Raw genomic sequence first — 27016 nt, forward strand, 5'->3', positions numbered from 1 at the left:
ATAAATTTTTATTGTTTTAAAAGTTTTCTGAAATTTTAAAATATTTATACGCAAGAATAGAACATGATTCACTCCAACAATACAAGGTACGAGTAATAGTAATATAATCTTAAATTTTATACAAGATAAAAAGGATAAATAATTCACAAACTGCAATTTGTCATTTACACTCGAACGTGTCAAGCTTCAGTTTATGATAAAACTTCCATCTGTCACATGTCGGGATGGATTGCTCATCGGTAAACAAAAGGCCGCAGGACATGCTGCTCGTCACGTCTTAAGATTCGCACGTAACGTAAGAAAGTGACACGCATAATCGAACGCGCGACACAGCGTTTAATTGAAGTCGCGTCTTGAACCGGAAGGAAACGAAGTCGCGACGATTCGATTACTCAAGGAAATACAATCTCGGTAAATGATTCCAACGGTGACTCGACGCAATCGGGATACATTAGGATGCAATCGCCGCCAGACCTACCCAATCGTTCGGCTTCCTGATACAATTTGTTGACACTCCGGTGACTGGAATTAATCGCTACCGGCAAGTCCTCTGTGGGCCTATCGAGAAGAGATTGCGATTAAATCGTTTCGAGCGCTTCTCCCAGCGAGTCTTATTCAAATCCACGTTATCCGATGTCTTTTAAAACGTATCTTGTATTTCAAAAGCATTATTATTTCAAAAACTATGATGTTTATCTCTATCATTACAAGCCATCATATCAAGATACCTTCATTTTAGAATATATATATATATATATATGTAGTTATGTTTATAATATATAATACATATTTTTTATAATATAATATATGAGCAAAAAATAGAATTGAAATTTTAATAAATTATTGTACAATTTTTTTAATAAAAATGAAAAATTGTACTATATAAAAATTATAATTTCCGCTGCTCATGTCGATGCTGAATGTAATCTACATGTCTATATTTATAAGTGAAATGCTATAATTTATTCCATTACTCATATATTATTGAACCGAGCGGAATTTATATTGATGACTAGAATTTTCGACAAATCTCAGTAATTTGCGTGCTCGTGTGCAGGAATTAATGGCTTGCCGGTATTAATTCGTGAAATACATTTTCAAAGCAACAAAGCTCATATATTCGCGTGAGCGCTCCTTCTTTTCTCTTTCTCTCCAAATATGCAATTACATTCATCGGCATTTCGTTGGGTTATTTCGAAGGGAAATTCCCGGAGCGGCTGCGAAGGGATAGCACAAAGTAAAGCCCGGCGAAAACCTTCCTAGGCGAAACACTTCCATTAGAAACTTAATGTACGCGCCTAACTTTGTCGCAATTAGCGCGCCGGTGTTAGCTTGCAAGCGCAATTTCCCTCGAACACACGCGGACGTGAACGCGCGTTCGGAATAGCAAATTCGTGGCCTCCCTACAAAATGAGCGAATATTTTACATGATGTAACAGCTACCCGTACTGCTCGATTGACGATCAATTAGAACTTATTGCCAAACATGAGTGGCATAAGAAATTTTAATTAATGATAAAATTCCCATCCGCCATGCGGGTCGAGAAATCTCTTACTAAAAAATAAAACTCTCCAAAGAAGAGATTGCGTTTATTTTTGACATTTTTCACACATATCATTTTGTATAAATATATGTTCTAATCCCGTTTCTAAGACCGATATAGTTTGAGTCTCGTAATTCGGATTTTGAAAGATTTGTAAAATCATATGTTAAAACTTTATAATAATAGCTGGTAATACGCATAATAGAACAAAGAAGAATTTGCAATTTTTGCATCTCGTTAACCTACATTTTACATTAAAAATATCTCAAAGCAGAGTCTTTACATTATTTCCAACGAATGCATTTCGACCATTAGAGGCTTCCAAGGGAATTCATTACTCGCGACTCTTCCGGTAATAAATCTCGTTTCCGGTACATCGTACGAATGTACATCGACCGTCACCTTTCGACGAGGGTCAAAGCGCGAGTGCCGAAACGTTGAAATTGACTTACGTTAAAATTAAGTGAATCATTTCCTCGAGGATATCCTGTTGGGTCCTGCGAAGTGGCGTCTCCGCGAGTTCGCAAATAGTTCTCAAAAGGCATTGCCTGCCATCCCTCCAGCCGTGTCTAAAGAATCAATTAAAATAAATATTACTTCGGGCAATGTATCTTCTTTCTTTCTCCTCACTCTTTAATTTTTTTCTTATTTTAATCTAACACGTAATTTTATTGGAACGACAAAATTATTGGAAAAACCATGTGAAATCTTTGACAAGCAATCGAGAGAGCAGAAATATCGACTTTTCATTAAACACTTGCTACGGAATTTTACGTAAGCGTGAAACTTATATTTCGCATTTTATTTGGTGTGATAATTAAATAAAAAACGATATTTGAAATTCTGAAAATGTGCATTTTATATATCGATAAGATTAGTTTTTACAGTGCTTTGAATTTTATTTCAAAGACAAAAAGAAAGTTGAAAATTTTGCGCCAACATCATTCCTCAAAATCACTTCTCTCAGGTATTCGCAAAATTATTACACTCGACATTATTGATTGGCCACTTCTTATACGCGATATCTCAGAAGGCAGACTTCTCATTTATCACGTACGACCCTGCATTATACCACCCTGTATCCCAGCGGAGTAATAGCCTTGTGTCCCAATTAATTTATGTTCGAGTCGCCGTTCCTGCGCCGCCCTTTGATCCTGCGAGTGACGATGCTTCGCTTATACAAGGCGAAAGCGTGAGTAATAGAAAGCGAGCAGATACGTTCTCCTTTATTGTTGAAACTAGTTGGCAGAATTCGTATCGTACAAATTGCAATTGCATATATTCTGTTATGTTTAATTTAATAGTAGTAATTGCCTCGAATCGTAATATCTCTAAATTCCAATGATTTTATCTCATCTCTTTGTTAATTTTGAATTAAGAGCAAATAATGAATGTAGGTATTTGTGCCTAAACAATAAAAAAAGAAATATAAAATTGCTATTAGTTTATTTATCGTGACTATAGATTGATATAAAAAAATATGACATATCAAAAACTCCCCCAAGTGATAAATAAATTTTATCACTGTGACATGTTTAATGCCATTATTAACAAATATATTACCGATGTCCAAAAAATGAGATGTGAAAGAATTTGTGATAAAATTTCAAAAACGCTGATGTATAATTTTATCGATAATGTCAATGTCAATACTCTTGGAACTTTGCCCGAAAGATAAATTATCGAAAAAAAAAAGAACCATTGTCTCTCCCTGCCTTTTGCAAGAAATATGATTTCAATAAGCGGCCATCGCGCACCACTACTAATATACACAGCAGCGGAGTTTAAGTTAATTACGAATTTACTCGCGCTCGCGCCAACTTCTGCCATGTTTACTGATTCATCGAGCAATTTCGTCTGCGTAATGCACGGCGTTTGTTCTTCCGATTCAAAATTCAAATCGCCTCTCGACTGCTCATTGTGCAAATTCGACGGGGGGAGGGGGGAAAATGCGAGCAAAATTGCGCGCTTGTTCTCGGATCGCGTGTATGAAAATGGACAAAAGGTGCGGGTGGAGAAATAACGAGGGAAAGAGAAACGACAGAACTCGCTCGTCTCATTCAACCAATCTCGATAACACTCTGTAAGGGTCGCACAGATTGAAATCACCTGATATATCTTCCGTGACTTTTATATTTCGATTGTTCCTAATTGTCGGCAAATTTAATTAATGCAAACAAGAATAATTGTGCAATCGGATAATCGCGTAATTTGATAAATCCTCGTTTCTCATCGAGATTATGACGGTGAAGTCCCGCGACGGAGTTTCTTTTAAGGAAATTTACGACCGACAAAACTTACTCATCCAGCAGATTCTCAATGGTGACGTAAGTTTCCTGCAAATTGAGATCCCTAATGTGCCTCGCAGGAATTATCGTCGATTCGAGCTGCGACAGATTCCAGGGTAGAGCGTAGTTGAGTTGAAATCCCGAACTGAAGACGATGCCGCCCCTTTTCGTCATCGCTACCGGCGTCGAGATACCCATAGTAAACTGTCGAACAAATTTTCCAAGATTATTATCTTATATTCAACTTGCGAGGCAAATGATGTGGGTCTTGTAATTTGATTTAATTTTAATAATTTAATAAAGCAAATTTTGTATAAATTAAAGTTAAATTTAATTAAAGTTAAATAAATGTTATATTTAGATTTAAAAAATTTGATTCAAACAGCGAAAGAGCTTTTTCAAGGAAAATAATGATTTTCAGTCGGGTCGGATAGCTAAATTCGTTAATTAGCGTTGCGACTGCTTGCAAATAAATATTTAATTTGCGCGATGACAGCGGTAGTATTTTGTCGCGCGAACCGCAGGCGCAAACTAAAAGCCCCTGTAACAATTGGTATCCGCAGCTAAATATCATTTTAATAGCCTATCGCGTTTTCAGCTCGAGCGCAATTTCTTCTGCTGCATATGGAACGTGGAGAAATTTTTTATTGTCAATCTGCGAGTTTAAAGATAAATTCATCAGCATTATAAAAACAACTTCTAATACCCAGAGTTTTAATATTCAATGTTTCGACACACCAGTTTAATTTTAAAAAATAACATGCGAATACTATATACGTGTTGGGCAATACAGATTCTGAAAAAATGATTTTCTTTGCGATTTTTTTATTAAAAGTTTTATTTATTTTAAAAACAATACAAAAATTGTATAATAACAGATTTTTTTTTTGCCGAATAGCATTTACAATGCTAAGAATGCTCACTTAACAAAGTTGAGTGTGTGTGAAGCTTCCCTCATCAAGAGAGAGAGTGAGAGAGAGAGAGAGAGAGAGATGCGTGTATTTTCTCGATAAAAATAAAATGAAACTTTTAATTCGATTAATTCTTTCGATATAACGTGCGTGTATAAAAATAGCGGAAAATTTTAAGGATACCTGATACAAAGTGTTCTCGGGGTACAGCAGTATCTCCCAGCACCTCGAAAAATTCGTCCAAAGGCCAACGGATGCGAACACCCATAAAAGCAGCCGCGGCATGATCGCGTTACGGTATCGATGTCGACGGGACGTCTTGGAAAGAAGTGCGCTCCTAATTCTGTACCCAAGTAATTCACGCGGATCCACTGGTCAACGAACCGTGGGCGAATGTTCTCTTATTTCTCGGCGCGCTTATCGACGAGTTTGTGAGAGCGCGATAATGAGTCTCGGACTGACGCCTGGAAAACGTGAATACACTGCTATTTGCATCCGGCAAACGTTCCCGATCAGATATTATGAGCGATCAAAAACTTGGATTGTCTAAAGAGTCATTTTTTTTTCCCTGTTATTGAATCATCGATGTTATATATCTCGAAGTAATAACAGTTATCTCTCGCTTCGTTGTGGGAAATAGATTTAGTAGATATTTTATTTAAAATAATATTTTATAAACGATATTTATTACATACACACACACATATATGTATGTACGCTATAGATTTCTTATCAAATATTGTTTTTTGCGTTTATTTATTCGCTCGATTAAACCTGCGCGCCCATATATTTTCACAAGAAGAACAAATCGACGCTTCGATTGACAGACATTCGAGAAAATAATCGATCCTTCGTTTTAGTCGCGTGTGAGCAGCGGGAAAAAAGCGAGAATCCGCTACGCGATTAAACATGCACGAAAAGAAAGAAAATTTGCGTGGGCGTTAGAGACACAACACAGCCATACATCAAGCCGGCGACGCCGCCAGGCAATTCATCAGCGTATACCAGGTTTAATCTTGGCAAGCGATAGCGTTTTAAATCCAATAATTGCCCGTCTTAAGCAGCTTTAATTAATTCCGTTTTCGTACCGGCGGGATTAACGGCCGAAGTTGAATTAAAATCTCATCCGAAGCAAAAGTCCGGCTCGACCGTTACATGTCTCTCTCGTACCACATTCCAGATATCGTATTTACATCATTAGCGAGATTGCTCTCACACGATTTATCGTATATACTATCGTGATTATATCATTACATTGCAACCGGATAAGGGAAATCTTAACGTTTAATCAAAATTTTAATAATTTTTTTTATAATTTACTCGTGAAATTATTGAAGATAATAAATTAATTAAAATCAAAACCGTCGAAAATTAAGAGACATATAATATGAAGGAATACCTGATATAACATCGGAAAGAATGGACGAAGAAATCTTTGATTCGAGAAAATTGCGCTCGTCCGAAACGTCTTCTAAGATAAAGCCTTGTTGATTGGAGATGCGCTATTAAATTGAAATTGCATCGAATCGATGCTCGCCCGAAGGAAGCACGGCATCCTTTATGTCTGCAAGTCGGACATTTGTCAATTCTAATAATATTTTTGCGGGAGATAAGTGCGACGTCAGAGAGCACTTGAATTGGATTTGTAAGTCGATTGTGAAAAAGATTGTGATAAAATATCCTCCAAACTCTTATAATTGCATTTCGCGGTTGCCCACACATTTTTTTCTTCAAGTCGCTCTTCTGAAAAAAAATTCCAATTAAATTTCCTAAAAGAATAATCGTTTCAATTTTCATATCAAAGAAAATTAGATTCTTTGTCGTAGGCATTTATTGCCGCATAAATTCCTGCATGTTCGTGAACTTACAGACGGATCATAACAATCACAGTGGATTCGAGTTATCTGAATGCAATCGCTACGTATGTCCATTATATACAGATTGCAACGAATGCCTACGTGGATTCGGACGTCCGCAGTTATACGACGCCTATAATCCATCGAAAATCCACGAGACATTTACGCGATAGAATGTCTGGATGTTGTCCGTTAATCATTCGTCGAATTGTTGGCGTGAGAAGAACGGATATCCAGATCTCGGCGCCAGCACATTCGAATATCGAATCATATCCACGGCACATGATAGAATAAATTATAATTCCAGTGATTTTACCGGGAAAAATGCAAAAGCGTGAATATATTTTTGTAACGGACATTTTAATGTTAAAAAAGCTTAGAGAGTTATAGGAAGCAATTTTAATTAATTTTTATCTTTTTGCAAATACTACTAACGGATGTTGATTTGGTTTCTTGTTACACAAGGTACATTGACTAGGTACTATATGAAGCGACTTTGATATTTTACCACTGTCGTGCGTTATTTAGTTTCCGTCTCTATGCAGGATGCGCGACAAATGGAATTTGCAAAACTCGCAAAATGAGTTGGGGCGAACGACATATGACAACTTCGTTTCGGCAACAACGTGCTGCCCTTTGTAGACGCGAAAAACGCACGATATGCATTTCCGTGCTGTCTGCTTGCATACAACGGACTCTTCGTCCTGACGAAGAGGAGAAAGGAAAGGTTAACTGAGCAAAGGAATAAGCAATATCTGTCTCTCTTTATTAGTTTATTTTCTCCGATTGCCATTGTCGACAAAACACATGATGGAAACGCAAATTACATAGAAGTTCTCACTGTAATTGATTTCATATAAGATATCGTATTATTTTAAAAAGCTTATATTGAATCACTTTTGAAGAGAACATAATCTGATATCATCATGTTTTCTTTATACTTGTATAATTAAACAATTTATTAAAAAAAAAATCTTATACAAGGTAATATATAAAATTTTATAAATACAATATAAAATTCCAAATATTCAATATTTTAAATTTTAGTCAATAATAAATGAACTTTCGGTAAATTATTTATAATAAGAGCGCGAATTTAATTATATGTGCACAAATTTGATTATATAAATACTATTATTCTATTATTCTATTTTTACTCCATTTTATCGTTCAATGAAGATAACTGCAACAATAAGATGGCTTTTATAAATATTCTATTTTTCTTATAAATTTTTAATTTTTAAATTTATTTGCGACGAATATAAATTATTCATAACAAGAAGGAAATAATTGATCATCGATAAAACTTCGCAATATCACAATTTAGTAATAGGATAATTTATTATTCGTCCACGGATGAATAATCTAAGCGTATTGGTTTCAATATTGGACTATCGAATATCAACTATCGATTAACTTTAAATTATTCTTTTAATATATTACATAAACGATATATATCATTTATCCCCGCGTCGCACTCCCCTTTCATCCTTTTAATTTCCATTTCTATCTTACATTGGTATTGTTACGTTAATTCGCAAAGAGAGTAAATTATTTGTGATCATTCTTACATAATTTTCTTGATATAAAAATTACCGATCCAAAATTTTCCCTTAGATATAAATTCCATATTACTCGAGCGATATATGTGCCTCTGATTGTGTCAGCGTTTTCAAAAATCTTTTTTTTTTTGAATGAAATACGAAATCCGTCACCAACAGAGATTGTCAAAGCAACAGCGTCAACAACTCTCAAGTAGAATCTTCAACGCTCGATACGATGTAGCTTTAAGTGGATGACGCTTTTCCCGACGAGTAACATTTCGCGCAGCATCGCGGCAAATAAGACAACACGCCGTCTCTCTCTCTCTCTCTCTCTCTCTCTCTCTCTCTCTCTCTCTCTCTCTCTTTTCAGTGAACAAATATCCTCACCGATTGTCAACAATCATTGGCGCAACGGCACCATTTAACTCTCCCTACCGCGCTTCCGGTCTCACTGAAAATACAATTTTAGTTCCGACAAGGTTGACAGCTCGTCCTGGGAAAGTGGACCGTGGGAAGAGACCATAATTTTCATAACTGATACAAACGAGATACGACACGTAACGCTTTACGCGCGATACGTGTGCGAGAGATACGATTATATTATACGTTCCTTTCCTTTTTATCTCGCGTTTTATAAATTGATTCAAAAAATCATCCCCGAATGATTCGACCAATCGAGTCGAAGACTCGAGGCTTTACTCTAGATTTTATTTTCTCGATAGATAGATTTCTGCCGAATTTGGGACGAAAGATTTGAAGAGCAGTAGTGAGAAGAGGATGCGTATTGAGAATCGAACGAGACAGAATTAGGATTGCAGGGCAATTAATTTATATGGGTCATGTGATATTTGTGCTATATTAAAGCCCGGAAGCGAAGCAAAACGCGAGAGAGAGGAAGCAACAATCTGGAATAAGTGGTACAGTTCGCTTTATTAAGGCAAAATCGAACAAACATCGAAGCGAAATAGCTGTTAATAAAAACGTATATAAAGTAGAATTTAGAGATACTTTTGATAAATGGAAGACTAAAATTAAAATATCTGTTTTAGTTTGTAGTATTAAAATATTAATTAATTAATTTAAAATTTTAATATACGAGCACGCAGCGCGCACTTTGCGCGCACCTTCCGCGGATTTACATTTAAAAATAAAAAAAATATCAAAAAAAAAATAATAAACAATATTATTATTTAATATTATATATTCTCCTTTTTCTGTAAAATAATAAATAATGCTATCTTTCGATAATAATGCTTTTTTTCTGACAATTTAAATATGACTCGAATTGAGATCGCGTAATAAAATAGTTAAATCACAGGTTCGAATAATTAACATAATGATAAGCTCCGCGATATATTAATCGTTTATTAAATAATCTATAATTTAAAATACTTGTATAATATTCCGCTTGTATGTACGTCATAACACGCAAAATAATTTTGGCTGCGTATTATCAACAACAAGGTATTCGGCCTTGGTGAAGTAAACATTGGCGCGCTATTGTTAACGTATGGCTTATCATTCGCAACCCTTGAACCTAAAGTAGTAGAGCGCGAGACACTCCGTCAAATTTGTTTTCTGAACGCGATCGCGATAAATATTGCAAAATACTTTGATATGATAAATAATTAATTAATATTTATCTTAAATAATACGTAATTATATCGCAATGATAAATTTCGAGACACATATTTTGCACGTGATATACACACATATAATCAAGAATCGAAGTGACAGGAATCAAAATTATAAATTATTGGTTTGTCGCGATCTTTCTCTTTCTTTATAAGAAATAATTTTTTTTTTTTTTTTAATATTTTTTTGAACGGATTTAATTGAATAACTTTTAATAAGTTCTGTTAATATACATTACATCTATTACATTTGTTGCAAAAGTAAATTAAAGTCAAAATTAAAAAAGAAGATTATAGAAAACATTTTTTTTCCCAATTTGTCAGATTTCACCAGATTTATTATTGAATAAAAAACGCTGATATTTTTATCAATTATATATATAGATGGTAATTTATTCTTATAATGCGCTGATCTTATCCTAATTTCTTATAGCTCCATATCGTAGAATTTGTTTGTGGATTGTTTTTAAACTTTGTTTTAATTGATATAAGAATGCCAAATGCTCAATCAAATCAATTACCTTAATAATAATTGGCAAAAAAGTGAAAATCAATCTTATTTTATTATAAATTATATATTATTATATAAATTAATTTCATATATTATTATTATATTATTATATAAATTTTATATTAATGTATAAATTTTAATCCAATTTATATATTTATCATAATTTTTTAATCAAAATTTTTATTGATAATTTAGCTTTGTCTCAGTTAAAATAAAGTTATATTAAAACAAATATCCAACGAACAATCGTAAAATCGTACGCCAACGAGCGTGAAATATTTGCGCTCATCAGCTGGCGACAATAATTCGCCACCAAAAGTAGGAGTTTATCTTCTTACGAGCTCAAAAAAAAATGCGATTATTCGCCAACTAATTAACAGCCAGCGATAAAAGGAGTATGTATCTTCTTTTTCGATCTCTGATCAATTCAGAAAGTGGCCAAGAGCAACGAAAAATAGATTCAACTGATCTGAAAAATGGATAAGCTACGCAAAATAGGTAACCAATGAGCACTGCTCAAAATGCATAGCTACATATAAGTTTAGGATACGCGATTAAGGCACGCGGTTAGGGCACGCGGTTAAGCTCCCCAAAATTTTGATGATGTACATTTGTTATATTAATATTTTTAAATGAAATAGAAGCAAAAAGGAGAATAATTATTTATATAATTATATATATATATATATATATATATATATATATATATAATATATAATATTCTTATTGTTAGAGCGTTCTTTAAAAAAATTATATATCGCAAGTGACAACAGCAATTGACGCGTCTATTCACATGCCACATCGAGTATTTCCAACTGTCAGTTGATCATATCGAAATGATGCCATCATATTCATGCAAATTTTTTTTCCGACAAGCAAACTTGCAATCTCCATCCAATGTCAGGTATTACTTCCTCTTGAGGGATTAGAGGAAAGGGAGAAATATTGGCGTCGGAGAGCGGATGTCGCACGGCAATAAATCGTTTCTATTCACTACCGACCGACCTCGAGACAAGTGTATCCAGTCGAATGAGAAGCACGAAAATGTCTCGATACATTGTAGAAGCATGGAAAATTTGAAACGAGGAAAAGTTGTACCCGATAATATCGATAATTCGAGAAAAATCCGTAAATTTGTAGTGTCATTTTTATACATCGATAGAAAATTTAAAAAAAAAAGTATGCCTCTCTTTTCAAGGAAGAGCTTCCTTTCAAAAGAAAGTGATAAAATTATATAATCGGCTCGTTACTTATCATCAATTATTATCGACATTTGTAATTAGTGGATGAGCAATTATAGCAAATACATTTGTGCATAATTATAATTAATTGATAATGAATAATTCAACAATAATAATTACGAATCGCTGATTGATTGCAGCGACGCGCGCGACTTGCAGTTCAAGTTTTTCATGTTTTGATTACGATGCAAATTAATAGCAATTTTTAATTAATATTATGCACATTTTTCTACTTTTGCCTTTCTCTTGAATTTTATCAAAATATATTTCATATTGATATTACAAAGTCGATATTAGATCTTAATGACATTACAAGGCATGAATTATTTCGGTCACTGACAAAGTATTGTTAAAGACAACCATCCAATCATTCTTACTCACCTAGTGAGTTTTTGGATTATATTTACATTACATAAATACATTGTTTTCTATACTACAAATATATTTTTAATAGAAATGCAAATATTCGTCGAATATTCCGCGCAAACTTTCTCCGTCTCCAAAGAAGGCAAACTTTTCCCATCAAATTTAGCTTTCCCAGTTGCGGACATCGCGTAAACTCGAGAATATCTTGGAGCAAGTAGTCAACACAGAAGACGGGAGGCAGTTATTGTAAGTCGCGAAACAAATTCGCGATCTGTGAATCCCAGAGAAATACGCTCGTTTAGCATTATCACGTGGAACGACACGTAAGACCACGTGTTTACGCGACGCTTTAAGGAGATGAGATTTTCACGAGCGCATTGCAAACAAGCGTGCATGAGGCACGACATAATAAAAAAAAGTCACGGAGAGGAAATCGTTTCGCGATGTAACACGCTAAAGCGGCTTTCCAATATAGTATGCCATGCCAATCCAGGATCGTACATTGATTGCAATATTCCGGGAATGTTAACGCGAGAAAAAGGATTTATCGCGGCAACAAAATCGCTTGAAATGTAAAAAATTGCGTGTACAAGATGCAACTTTGCCAGGGTTCAAGGCGATTTTGATAATAAATGAGAATGAAGCAAATTTTTTTTGTAAACATTATATCTTTGTAAATTGAAAGGCAAGAAATTCGGTTTCTTTCAACTTACCCATGAAGCCAAATGACATAAAAATATCAACAAGACATTTGCAGAATATTTTTTATACCTGAAAGATATGAGAAAAAGCAAGAATTATTAAATTACATATTAAATTTAACATATATATATATATTATATTCACTAAAAGCAAGCCCATTCAAAATGCTTATCCGTGATTCTCGAGTTTTGCATGCTCGTCTTGAAAAATTATAGATTCTTATTTACATTCTTTTTTTCTTTAGGTATAAAGAATAGTCTAAGATAGTCTAAGGCTAAGGAATAGTTTTTCACATGCTTTGCGACGTCGTATTTTTACATTTTGTTCTGTCCAGTAAAGATCAAGTTACCGGCTAAATTAATATCTATTCATAATTAACTATATATATAGTAAGGGCGTCTATTATCTAATAATTAACCGGTAACCACATGCAACCACATAGATGCGAATGCGGTTGCAATAGGCATCATTACGAGAAATGTACAGGTATGCATCTATATGTAAATATATACACGCGCACACACTAAATTAAGGGCATTCCACCGAATTGATTTGCATATATCACACGCGAAGGTAGTTCAGATAACTATTTTGGACAATTAATAGCTTTTACTACAATTTTCTTCTTAAAATTTTATTTCTGCCATATCTTAGAAAAGGAAGTATCATAAAAAAAAAGAAGAAATAACTTAAAAATCTTATCGCTCTGAATGTACATGAAGAAATCGCGATAGGCGCATCGTAAAAGCGGAAACATTCGACAAGTTTTTCTTTCGGCTGATTATACGGGAGTATGCGGGAAGTAGCGGAAAAAAAGCGCGATAAACTTTAGCGGATGGGCTCTGCGAATGCCGAAGATTCTTTAATATCGTATGCCGGCATTCCAGCCGCCGAAACTCTGTATTTCTTCCGCGCACTTTTAGGAAAATGAAACTCCGAATCGGGAAAGAGAGAGGAATGCCAATAGGGAACGTAGAAGAACGTAGGAACGCTTTCACGATCTCTTCGCATCCTCAAAGCGACGAAACATCGAGCGGAGATGGATTATTTGGTAGGGATCTCGTTTAAAGCGCGGCGTCGAAATTCGATTTATTATTGACAAATATAGTACGTGTTCTTTCTGTAAACAGAAATTGTCGATATATATCGTACGCGTTAGATAAAACCAATAGCGTTTCAAACCAAATAATCTCTTATCATAATCTCTTATCTTGCGAAAATAATATGCGAAAATTATAGGAAATTATAGGAAAAATACATATAAATATTTTATAAAAATGTCTCGACAGCAACATATTATTTGAAAATTTTCGGACTCTGTGTGATTTGGCATCTTTCAATATCATCCAATATCTCGATAATCCTAACGTTCCTCGTATCCTTGGCATATCGTATCTCCCATCGAGATTTCCATTCGGTCTCATGTGATCAATGCGGAAAACACGTCGAGAATACTTCTGTGACATTCCGGATAAAGGGTGTGGCAGTTTTCACCCTCCACCTGCTCACCCAGCTGTTCGGCCGCCCGGTACTCACGATCCCCGTACTCGTCATATTCTTCCTGAGTACTGGAGGGCCTAGAATCCCATAGAATTTTTGTATAAATAATTAGATCGTGCGTGAAAAATTGCAAAATTTGTCCGCTAGCCGCGGACACGTGCTGTTGAATAAATGTATTAAAATTATGGGAAATATCGTATATGCTTGTATCGGGGAAACTCGCTGGGCTATGTAATTGATGTGGTGTTTGTTAAATACCGCGTTACCCGTTCTTGTTGTAACATTATGTACGCGTGTAATCGACATCCGCGAGTGACTGGTGTGATGTTTTATTTAGCGCGGCCAATCGATTTTTTCGCTAACAATATCTGTTTCAAACGATTATCAAAAACAAATGTTTTTTTTTTTTTTTTTATAAATGAGGTATCCAGAGAGACACGTATATGCATTAACATCGCATAATCAGTATTTTGTAACAAGTTTCGCGCAACTAAAAATTCAGATCGAGATAAATAGTATTTGAATTGTTCAATAAAACTTGAGAAAATTTAGTTGAAATTTATTTATGAGTTTCTAAAAAAAATATAGCACATTAGTTTAAAATACTGTAAAATTTAAAAAGACTTATTTAGTTCTAATACTTCAATTTATAATTTTTCTTTTTTTTGTAATTTGTTTTTATATTTAAAAAAAAAACTTGAAGTTTTCGAGATAAAAATTCAAATGTACAAAATTCTTTTTCCAAAATGACATACCTGAGAAAAGTCTGTACCAATTGCCCTAGTAATCCGTGGTGAATGTCAAACGGAACGGATGCCACTTCGCAAATGGCTCTTAGCAAACACTCTTTGCCACCAAAGCCGTATATAGCCAGCATCTTTTCGAACATTTTGTAAAAACTCCATCTACTTCTACCGGCTCTTGTGTAATACACCCCCGGTTCCGTAAAATCCGTAGCGTTGCTTGGCAGGATGTACCACATTTTCGTAAATACACCCACGATTACGCTTTCGCGCTCTAACTGTAGCGGAGTGCCCAGACCAAAGATCAACTAAAAGCGTAATTTAATAAGTAATAATTATTTTTGCTGGCCATCTAACGATATAATTATTTTCTTATATACAAAACCACATGAATGTCATTTTAAAGACAAATTCTTTGATCGATTTAAAGTCGATTTCTAGTGAAAATGTAAAGAAAAATCATCATGTACTATATATTTGTTCTTGTCTAAGTCTCGAATAAAAATTCTATTAAGTAAACTTTGCCTGAAATTAACTGAAGAGCATAGTTTTGTTATCCATTTGGCTCTCCCGAAATTTATTTAAGGAAAACTCTCTTTTTTTTTTTTAAATCGCTTATAATTCAAAGATTCTTAATGTCTCGATATTTTCGTTAAGAAAAAATGCACTTTAAATTGATCGAAGAATCTGTCATTAAAACGACTCACACACACACACACGCACGATGGTTTGGGAACACCCGATATACGGCTACTCGCAATGAATCCCGCACGATCGTACGAAGTTCATCCAATTTCCGCGTCGGGTTCGCATGCGAGCCCCGCCCCTCGTATGAATTTCCGATAAAACCGCAAATTTCCGCGTGGAATCGCATTCCGCCGCCGAGTATCTGGGCGGCGAGTATCTCGGCCCTCACCGGAAGAGGAGAAAATGCTAGCCGACGGAAAAAAGGGAGCCGACACGCAGTATTTCTCTCCCCTTACCCCCTCCCCGTCCGGGGATAAACAATGCCGCCTGTCCGCACCCGACATTATGCGCGAATAATTGATTGCGAACGTATCGTACGAGCGTAATTCCGGCGCGAATGTCTCTCGCCAATGCAACTAATCCCTTCGCACTCCGGAAATGCGAGCTATTTTCAGAATCATCGGTCAATATAGCTGATAGGAACTTGTGACTCTTCAAGTTAAATAAAATAAATCTGCATCAAATAAAAACTGCCAATTACAAATATTAGAAGAATTGAAAATATGTGAATTTTTTTACTTATTTTTTAAATTTCTTTTGCGAGATTTTTGATAACACGAGGAGTAGAAAGAAAAAAATTTAAAAGTTTGAACTAACGTTTATTTAACCGTGAGATTAATACGTTCATAATTTTCGGTACAACCCCCTCTTACTACTCGGAAATCTAAATGAAAAGTTTGTTTACGGGCTAACGAGATGTAGTCTCTCATTACACGTGTTTGCTGAATAAATGTGTTTCAATGGTACGGCGAAAGCTTGTTAATCTTGGGCAAACGTAGTATTCTTCGCGTATGTGTGCTCACAATAGTAATGTAAATATAAGAATAAACATTCTCGCTTGCCGCATTGAAAATGTGTTCTCCAAACACTATTTTCTGACTTGAGTTGCCAGTCCGATTGATTTGTCTTTAATTAAAACGCGGATAATGAAAGCCGTTCTTCCGCACTCTCTCGCTCTAACCAGTGATCTGTCAACGCGATTCGTGGAATGTATCGATTTCGTTCGCCGAGGCAATCTCGTAGGCACGATGTGTAAAAACGATCCTCACCGCGATTTCGTACAAAAGCTACAGCGAATATCTCGTTAAACTGTCCTTTCCAGACATATCACCAAAGTACGATTTTCCCTAGAAATTCGCGGTTTTATCGAAATTCATATACGCGTCCACGAGAGGCTGTCCACATAGTAACGTTCTGTAAGCGTGTGTGTGTGTGTGTGGTTTATCTCCTCTATATAAGTTCTCTTCCAATTCCCTCCTCCTCGTCAGCTGTCGTGGAAATCGAATGAACCACGAAAGATCGCGTTGTATGCATTGGACTGTCAAAATCGACCATCTAATAATTTTCCGGCGATGTCGTTCGCGAGAGACGAATAATTATTCATGTCGTTGAAAAAAAAAAAAAAACCGTCGCGAATAACGATTTTCCTGCTGGTCGATTTTCTTTGCGCCATTTATTCAAAAGCCGAGACCATGCGAGACCGTTGTGGTGTTTGCGTAGAAACACGCTGTCCTGAAAATTGGATGAACGACGAAGGGCGGAGCACGCGCGCATGAGAAAGGGCTGTGTATATTCATTTTCACAGACAAGCTTAACGAACGGAGATTTTAATTACTCGAATAATAAAAACGAATAATAAAATGTACGCGTGTGTCGCGATAAAGTATAATGTAATTACAATATTATTTCAGAGCACACATAATTTGCCAAATCTTTTTACACAGAGTGTAAAAAAAACTCTATATCTGTACAACTTTATAGTTGACGACAAATTAATAATTCACTAATATTAATAATAATTTAAAAAGGGGATTAATCGATTACATACCAGGAGCATGGATGAATCGGGAAAAGTGAGACTTCTTTTCATTCTGCGCTGTGAGATTTGCTGGATCGTGCCGTTCGCACGAGGCAAGAGGCATCCACCGATGTTGATCGATTGACAAAACAGGAACAGAGCGAGAACGATCGATGCGATCATTTTCCCGGGATTACAGTCGCGACGAGAGGATGACACAGTCGAGAGGTTTCTCGGCGTAATTAAGCTTGACTTTGTCGCCGACTTCGAACAGCGAGGCATTTTCGCGTGTCGCGGGAACCCGTTAAACATCCTGGGCCGCAAATGTTTGCTCCTGGTTGGTTCCCGGGAGTCGAATTGTGGCCGGGTTCGAAGACCGTTTACGTAATCCGACAAGGAGCAAGCAATTTCCACCTCCTGCGCAACGCCGACGTATGCATAATGAGGCCGGTTTTCGTTAACGTTGGCGCGTCTGTCTGCGAAATGTCTCTCGAACAAATGTTTGAAATCTCGCGATTACACCAGCGGTGTAATCGTGCGAAAATACATGTAATGTGTCTCTGTTAATAAGTCAGGTTTTGCGCAGCGTCGCGAAATCTTTTCGTGCGTCTGCACGCCTGTCGTGCGAATTAAATATTCACCGGGACGCGAAATACGCGCGGAGGAGCATCTCGACGAAGCTGCTTTGAATGAATCATTATTATTGTGAGAATTATTAACGCTACAGAGAAATAAGAGCGCTTTATTAATCTCGTTTTTAATTTTTACTTGAACAAATAAATAAGATAATCTTAAAAATAATTTATATTTGTAAATATTACGCGTGTCGAAAAATACATTTTATTTAAAAATCTGAAAAATTTTTGTTTTAAATCTATTTCTCCTCGTTATAACAGCCTCTCTTACAATCGATACGTCACGCGCGTAGCTGCAGTAACTATACATTTTCCCTCACGCGATGCTGCAAAGAAATCTTCTCCTCTTTCGCTTTAAAAAATCGGCGCCAAGCTTCGCGAATCCTTTTACAAACTGTAGAGTGCCAAAGTGAGTTCAGTGACCTTTGCGGGTTGCTTGAAGAAAAAAAATCTATCGCATTGGCGAACCGCAAAAGGAAGAGTACATTTGCGCTCCATTTCGTTATGATATCGCCTTAATACGGCATCTAGGATGAATGGATCGGCACTTTGCCGATAGCGTCACGAGAGAAAACTCGATAAGAGCGGCGCGAAGTGCGCGTAGCCGCAGTCATAACCGACTCGGGTCCAAATCGAAGTCGTATTATGTGATAAAAGAAAGAAAAGAAACGGAAAAATCTCTGAACGAAAAGAATAATATCTTGCTCTTTAAATCCAGCCTAGCTTAAGTTCATCGCGGCGTCTTCAACCGCAGGAGGAACTGTGTTTTCTTAAAACGCAACATTGGCCTTTCGCAAAACGATCTCCGAGGATTGACTACAATGGAAGAAAAAGGTCAAAGGTAGATTCTTCTCGTACAGCGAAGAGGAAAGATGGAGGGAAAGTTCGTTTGAAATATACATATCGCTTTCTATTATTCAATTTCGATCAAATAGAATAGAAAAAAAAACGGAAATAAATTTTATTTGTGTTTATCACGATATGAATTGCAAATGTGGATGAGAATTTAAATTCTCTTATTTCTTATAAATACAGATATTTTTAAAGTCACAATAAATACTTCGCGAGCTTTTAAACGAACAATTGCAGTAATAAAATCTTGACGCGAAATTTGTGCGAGGACGGAGGGTAAGTCGGGTAAGTTCTTCGCGCTCGCGAAGAAAAATGACCGACGTGTAACGAGAAGAAAGAAGTTTTGCTGTGCAAAAGATCAGTCTCTCGTGAGTCTCTCGGAACGCATCGTGAAATCTTGACTTAGTCCGCGGTTGCTGGCGTTAAATTGAATCACAGCGCAACCGTATGATCTCATAAAACACTCCACCTGTGTTATCTTGCACAATCACCGGACAAAAAGCCGAATGCAAAACGTAGTACGTGTGTTATGCCCACGGTCGGTCATATGCGATCTAAATAACGCCTATTTCATCTGAGAACCCTTGATGGAAAGTAAAAATTCAGCTCTCGATAAAAGAAACATCTATTCTTCTAGCGAAGTAAAACTCCTCTCGATCTTCGTGTTGTTTTACGATATTGAGTTGGTGAACGCTATACTCCCATTTCGTATTTAATTATATAATCATTGTAATGTGGTCTTGTTATATTTATAATTAAAAAAAGAAATAAGGTATTATATGTATAATTGCTCCTAATCATCCTGTCACGGAATCCTTCATCTTTGAAATTAAACAATTGAAATTGTAAGGTGTATCCTTGATAGCGTGGCAGGAAACATTTCCGCGGCTTTGATCATTTCTCTTTATATCGGGAGACGCTGAGTTTATACAATGCACAAAATCGACGCTGGACGAAAAATAAATTGTTATGTAACAGAGAGCACGCGGGGTATTTCTGAAACAAAAGAAGACGGGGCCAGTTTATCACGCTGGTCAACAATGGGGGTTATCGGGGGCTCCATTTTCCGCAGTAGCCCGGTTGTACGTGCCACTTAAAACGAAAATTGAAAAAAATATCCATTGTTCGTGTCAGCACCTTAGAAGTGCTTGAAATGAATGATTAAAAGCGCTATAAACCTAAAAATAGAACAAAAGCACATTTGGATTCTTTCGCGCGGTTTGTTACATAAATCTCATTTAAAATAATTGTATTTACGATTTGTTAAGCTGTAATTATTTATTATAATACGACGAGATAGACGGATTTTTTTCCCACGCAGATTTAATAAAGATTAATTGTAAACGTATTTATCTCACGCATTATATAATTTACGTTAGAATTTTTCGACGTCTGTAACATCGTTAAAATTCCATTACGCGAATCAGAAACTTGTTTGTCGCTGATCGATAACGAACCTTCCTGGACAATCCAGAGAAGACGGTTGGGGGTTGATTCGTTTCTTCTTACACTTGCCCCAATGACGGGCGAACAAGGATATATACCCGAGAAGGGTGGGTTTTATTACGTCGTTCTGGAGTTGTAATTCAATTTCGTGGCAGAATACACGGCAGTACATTTCACGGCAATACATGTGAACCAAACCAATTGCTCCGTCCACTCGATAAGGACAAATGGTTCCAGTTGTCCACAAGATTAGAAAATGGCATGTTATTAACAATACGTAATTCTAATAAAACTAATAAATCAAAGATAATTTCTGCCTATTGGACTCTCTTTGATTAATTTTACATTTGCTCTTCTTTTACTAAGGTTATCAACAGTTTTCGAGTTATTAGCTGTTAAAAATTAATAAATCCCTTACAAATTTATGCCATCTACATACATTTTTATATAAAAAGACTGCCTTAAACGATCCATAATTTGCAACAAAATTCAAAACAGAATTTAATTTATTATAATTGTCTCACATTTCTGCAAATATTTCTTTTATTATGTAATACATAAAATTTTATTGCGGATTATATATCGTCTAAAGTGGGCTTTAAAAAAAAAATTGTTTAAAGAGATGTGCATTCAATCAGCTCATAGATTAAAATAATATAATTGAGATAATAAAATATAGATTCACGCGGAATGTATAAGCTATATATAAACCTAGCTAGCTCAATATTCTTGTAGAATACCGTTCTCTTTTTTATTACCGCCTACACGAAACCTTGAACCCTTGTCGGAGGACACATTGCTTACTGCCTTTTTTATTGCGTGATTGCCAGCACAATTCGGATCACTCGGTCCTATTTTTCACGTCACGTTTATCTATCAGGATACCGTAATATCGAGATTCTCGGTCTCACACTTTTCGAAAGACTGCACTTTTATCTTATAATATCAAAGTTCTTTATTACTTTCTATAAAACTTGTATTGTTTATTAATTTAATGTGTATTGTTTATTAATTTTTATTAAAAAAAGAAACATGATTTTTATTGATCATATTAATACATACACGTGTATGTATTATTATATAATCAATAAAAAGCATGTTTCTTTTTTTAATAAAAATTAATAAACAATACACATTAAATTAATAAACGATACGCATAAAATTAATTAACAATACACATTAATATTAAATTAATGCGATATAAATTTAATTAATATTAAATTTATCAACGATACGTATCGATTTTGTCCCAACTTTAGTGGTTCAAAATCAGTCTCTTCTGATCGTCATAAGATTTATCGTCACAAGCAGTGTTTGCAGGACAACTAATGCACATAATATATGTTGGAACGTGTGTTAGCTTTTTCGTATAGAGATAAGTTACGATCGCACGATCACGTCCGATCTAATATTACAAATATTAAGGAACAGGACAATGGCGGCAGGACGAGAGTGAGTAAAAAAGAACGATAAAAAGGAAACCGTGAGAGGAAGCGAAAAATATATAAAAGTCGCGTCCAAACGCGATTGGAACGTGACGCAGTTATCGGGTTTTATTATTGCCAATATTCCCGTTCGACAACAGGTGCACGCGAGGAGAAAATGACCGGCTCGAAATTTATAGAAGCCGGAGAAACCGGCTACTAATCATCACGCGGTGCAGCGCAACTGTTATTAAAAAGGATACTTCGTTTGCGTCTCCAATCTCTAGCAAATTTTTTCGCTGTATTCTCGCTTTTCATTCGAGGATTTATATCGAAAATTCGCATCGTGTTACATACATATAACTCAAATTTAATTTAACGAGTTGCGCGTATTCAATAATTTCAGCAAATGAAGTTTTGCAAATGAAAATTGATAAGAACGTTTGCTTTTTTCAAAAATGATAGATAAAACTCTCTCTCTCTCTCTCTCTCTCTCTCTCTCTCTCTCTCTCTCTCTTTCTTGAAATTATTAATTAATGCATGTCAATTATTTTGTATTAAAAATAGAAAAATTGTGACAAATAATGTCTTTCCGTACAATTGCACGACCAAAAAAACGCCGATCAATTCTGCTATAACGATAGAGATTGACTTTTAGAGATACCACATAAATAGCTTGATGACGTAGCGCTATAATGTAACGCTAAAATAAAAGCACTCTTTGTGAAATGACACAGTTATTTTAATAGATTTCGGTAAAATAATCCAAGAGGCTTTCCGTGCATTCGGGATATAAGTTGTCGCAGTTGCTGGGATCTCGTTGTCCCGCCATCTCAGCGGCGTGATATTCTTGGTCAAAGACACTTCCGTATGATTCAGATGTAGTGGAAGGTCTGAAATATTTGTATTATTACTATATATATTTTATTACACTTTTAAAAATTATAATTTTTATTTTGCAAAAACATATCGCAGAATGAAATATTATAAAAAAATATTTTAATATTGAGACATTTATTATGTAGCGTTATTCGGTAAAATAAGACTCGGTCTCGCTATAATGGAATGTGTCTTATTATATATACATATATATATATATATATATATAATTGTCTCATTCTGAATAAACGTCTTGTAAGCATACATATGAATTCGGATACGCCGCATAATAATACAGCCATGCATGAATTAACCGCGTTCCTAAGCTGCGACAATGGTATGATAAACGTTGCTTAATCGCAGCTACGCTAGGCTTAACGAAGATTATTCTAAGAGACTTCTTGCCAGATTAATGCTTACGTGAGGAAAATGTGAGCGAGTTGCGCAGTCAGAGTGTGACTTTGTCCGAAAGGTACCGCCGCAGCCTCGCAAATGATTTTTAAAAGACAGGCTTTACCCGAGCGCGTAGATTCGAAGACCGACTCGAGGATTTCATAGCATTCCCATCTAGATATCAATGCTGCTTAACCCCCAAAAAAAATAATAAAGATGAAAAAGAAATATATTTATGAGAAAGATAGTATAAATTATAAATATAAAATTAAATTAAAGTTAAAAATAAATGTATATCATATATTATTTTTAGATATTTAGTCTAGACTTTCTATATTATTATCGAAAACGATTATTATCCCGGAAAATATTCTCAAAAATCTTCAAACATCATAATTCTTTATGAATCTGAGATACAAATAAGAAGATAATAATAACGTCGAAAAAAATGAGAAAACATCCAAGCGTGAGATCTGAATTAAATAGATCAAAGCGAATGAGAGAGAAAATTCTTCGATAAGGAAGTAGGATTTAACGTATCCATTGTATCGCGAGGTAGGCACGCAACACAAAGTAGCCTTATTAATATGTAAAAAGGAAAGAGATCTTCGCCTTATCCGGATATTATTAAGTCTCGCTTTCGACCCTTGAATCCCGAGTACACTTGTCAAATTTCGAAAGACGGAGATTCTCAAGGATCTCTCGAAGCATTTTATGTGCTTCTTATATAATCTCGCGTTTTCTTCAATTTTCAACAATTTTCCGTTCAAACATATGTATTAATTCGAAAAACAGCGAGACGCAAATTCATACAAGCACTTTCTTCAGAAGCTTACGAAGCGTTTGAATAGCTGTCTAGATAAAAATTTTATATTTTAAATAATTAAATACGTTCCGTTGGACGCACATTTTTGCCAATTCGAGATATCGACAGTTTCACTTCACGCGGATAAAAATCCGCGCAATCAATTACAAAGCCGAGGATTTTAATTTATTTCTCTCTGCTTTTTAACGCATTAATTAAGATCCATTTAACATGAGAAAAATTGTTGATTATAATATTCTGTAACAAAGCAAATAATGAAATATCATTACAAGATAGCATGAAGATGCAAGATATTTTTCTGCTGCAAGATGAAGGAAAAATAAGGAGAAATTTCTAAGAGGGGAAGCAAATCGATAAATCAATTAGTTTCGCATCCTTTGCAAATAAAGAACGTTATACCTTTCGCGTTTGATGGAGAAGCGTCATTGCCATCAGATTCGACATGGCGACTGATCGATCTGTCATAGCGGACGTATGGATCCGTCAAGTACGAGGCATTATAGGGTAGGACGTAATTAAATTTCATCACATAGCCGATAATCATGCTGACGTCAACTTCCATGGGTAAACCGAGGCCAAGGATTAACTGGAACGGTTTTCAAATATAGGAAGGTGTCATCGATCGTTTGCCGCAACCAGAGATCCAGTCACACCCTCTTGGCCCTTTCCCCTCCCCCTCTTTTTGACAACAATCGAAATTCAATCGCATGAAATTAGATCGGAAAATAGGTGTCTCTCGAACTCTGTGATTCGAAGAAGCAGCGATCGCGAATCTCTACTAAACGCTTCGTTCGCCATCGAGAGATTATACGAACCAATCCGAACAACACGATAATAAAACAATGTTTAGTTAACTTTGAGAAACCCAGAGAATTTTGTAGAAAATTTTATAAATGCTTTGACTTGAATAGAGCACTCATATATTTATATATGAAACACCGCACTGAATACGTCTAATTTAATATTTCGAGATTTTAATGTACACATATCAATTCGATTAATCAAGAAAGATCAAAATATTTGATTGCATATATTTATAAAGAATATAAGACAATTATAATATATTTTTATTGAAGATAAAAAAAAAATAAATTAATTTATCTAACAATAATCTTGAACAATGAAAAAAGATGCGATCTGTTTGCAATTTGTCACGTATTCTATCGCGCGTTTTAAGAGGAATCTTTGAGTACCTGAACTCTTGACAGCGCATAGTCCCCAGGCGGCGGGTACACCAAATATCTCTTATCGCGGGCAAACTTGCCGCTACTTTGAGATAAAGTGGCAGCATAAATATCGTGAATGTAGACACACAAGATGGCCAGCGAAAATTCACGGGGGATTCGCATTCTTAAACTTTAGCGAAACTGACAAATTAACGGCCGTCGGTCGAGGTGTAGTCAAACGTGCCAATTATCGCAATTAATAGTTCGCGAGTTAGTCGGCTGCCGCGAGTTAACCGGATAATGAACCAAAAGAGCTTTTTTGCCTTTGTAAGATTTATACCACCATGCGAGAATTAATGATTAATTTGGAAAATTAATTATTACAACTAATGCAAAATCCATCTTTGTATTTGTTTGTGCATTTAAATTTTATTGCATAATTAAATGCATCAGATGTTCTCTCTTCCCTAAAACGAGTAATTTGAACGTCATCATTGCTGTCATTTGATGCAGCAGTTAATGCGTAATTAATCTCGGCGACATAATGACACTTTGAAAGGATTTTGGTCACCCGCAACTCGATAAATTTGCGCGAATAGCTTGTTCGAGAGTGGATTAATATTCGCGATTTAAAGACCATGCCGCGGGATTTAAGCGGAATCGATAGCGCCGCGTGGAAAATCTTCTTATGTTTTAACGGAATTGATGAGAATAAAATTAAAGTATGTACGCAAAAGTTTTATTATAATAAATTCCGGAACGAATAAGAATGCATTATTCAGCTGATCAAGAGGCAATGAATTAAGGACTTGAGCTCGAGAATGTTTTCGAAGAAATTTACAAATGCTTGAAAGTAAGCGAACATTATATAGGATATATTTTTAATAATCCAGTTAATAATCTTTTTTTATTTACATACTGATTCTCTTGTTTAAATTATAAGATTTAATTAATTAATTTAGTCTAAATATATTTTAACTTTTCTTTCTCTAAAAATATTTAAAATTAATTAGATAATTTTCCCATTATTTTTTGTTCCGTAATATAAGAAAATTTATATTAAGAGTTTTAATTTAATTTCCCGTAGAATATTAATAACTCGACAATTATTCATCATAAAGAAATACATTTTAAATTTATCGATGAATTCATAAATCTATCGCATGCAAGATAAAATATCTGTAGAACATAATACACAATCGAATTTTCAATAATTTAAACAACGTACAAACAGTAAAGCTATAATGAAAATTATATGATTTTTGAATAATACGTAAAACGTGATGGAGAAAAACTCAGGTTATAAATTTTTGTAAACGTCTAATAATATCGAATTGTGTGAGTGCGTGATGCGAAACATGACATGCATTGTATAATGTTAAAATTTATGCGCAATGCAGCTTTCTCTCTGTCTCTCTCTCTCTCTCTCTCTCTCTCTCTCTCTCTCTCTCTCCGTCTATGATTACGAGCAAATATGTTTGGATATAAATTTTTGTCGATGGTAGGTAGGTATTGAAAAATGTTGGAGGAATTAAAGTTGTTCGAGATCATGAAAGCACTCGCTATTTAAAAAGCTGCGCTCGTCGACCCACTTTCGAAGTACGTATCCTCCTGCCATGTTTCGCGGGGAAGGGATGGGGTCGACGATCATTAATATCGAAGCAACTAGTAATAACAAGTGACCGGCCATTCTCTGGCTCCTTTGCCATTTTTCGCTCGATATTAAAAATGGCCGATTGCGTCGATAATACTCCGCTCTCGCCTCGTACTCTTCTAGGAGAAAGGATAAAATGTACTCGCGACGAAAAATCCAATAAACGCGACTGAGAATAATATACATTTTGCATTTCATACACCGAATAATTGCTCGTTACGACGTTTTATTCTCTTAAAGAAAATCTTTTGCACATGTGTAATAGAAAATATAAATACGTAAATAGACGTCGCGAATAGGATATTTCCCTCGTTTTGTCGCATTTCTGTGGAGTTGATTATACCAGTGGAAGGGTG

The 27016-nt window shown here is 35.3% G+C and overlaps 4 protein-coding genes across 5 annotated transcripts in view; 1 reads left to right on the top strand and 3 right to left on the bottom strand.

Moving 5' to 3' along the window:
• LOC126853918 (phospholipid-transporting ATPase IF-like) overlaps window positions 1-27016 on the top strand; it is a 179181-nt gene that overhangs the window by 83805 nt on the left and 68360 nt on the right. The window lies entirely within an intron of this gene.
• LOC126853989 (uncharacterized) lies at window positions 5-5340 on the bottom strand. Its single transcript, XM_050600299.1, has 4 exons — window positions 4927-5340; window positions 3846-4036; window positions 1997-2113; window positions 5-558 (listed from the first exon to the last, which is right to left on the bottom strand). Exons 1-4 carry the CDS (start codon window positions 5026-5028, stop codon window positions 393-395), a joined length of 576 nt encoding a protein of 191 aa, XP_050456256.1. The 5' UTR covers window positions 5029-5340; the 3' UTR covers window positions 5-392.
• Window positions 12657-17853, bottom strand: LOC126853977 (uncharacterized). The gene is made up of 3 exons (XM_050600282.1): window positions 17416-17853; window positions 14853-15148; window positions 12657-14174 (listed from the first exon to the last, which is right to left on the bottom strand). Exons 1-3 carry the CDS (start codon window positions 17695-17697, stop codon window positions 14018-14020), a joined length of 735 nt encoding a protein of 244 aa, XP_050456239.1. The 5' UTR covers window positions 17698-17853; the 3' UTR covers window positions 12657-14017.
• Window positions 21486-25189, bottom strand: LOC126853981 (uncharacterized). The gene is made up of 4 exons (XM_050600289.1): window positions 25034-25189; window positions 24240-24426; window positions 23042-23201; window positions 21486-22635 (listed from the first exon to the last, which is right to left on the bottom strand). The coding sequence occupies exons 1-4, from the start codon at window positions 25187-25189 to the stop codon at window positions 22485-22487; spliced, it is 654 nt and encodes a 217-aa protein (XP_050456246.1). The 3' UTR covers window positions 21486-22484.

The sequence above is a fragment of the Cataglyphis hispanica genome, chromosome 13 (assembly GCF_021464435.1).
Source record: "Cataglyphis hispanica isolate Lineage 1 chromosome 13, ULB_Chis1_1.0, whole genome shotgun sequence".
In the NCBI taxonomy this organism is placed as follows: Eukaryota; Metazoa; Arthropoda; class Insecta; order Hymenoptera; family Formicidae; genus Cataglyphis; species Cataglyphis hispanica.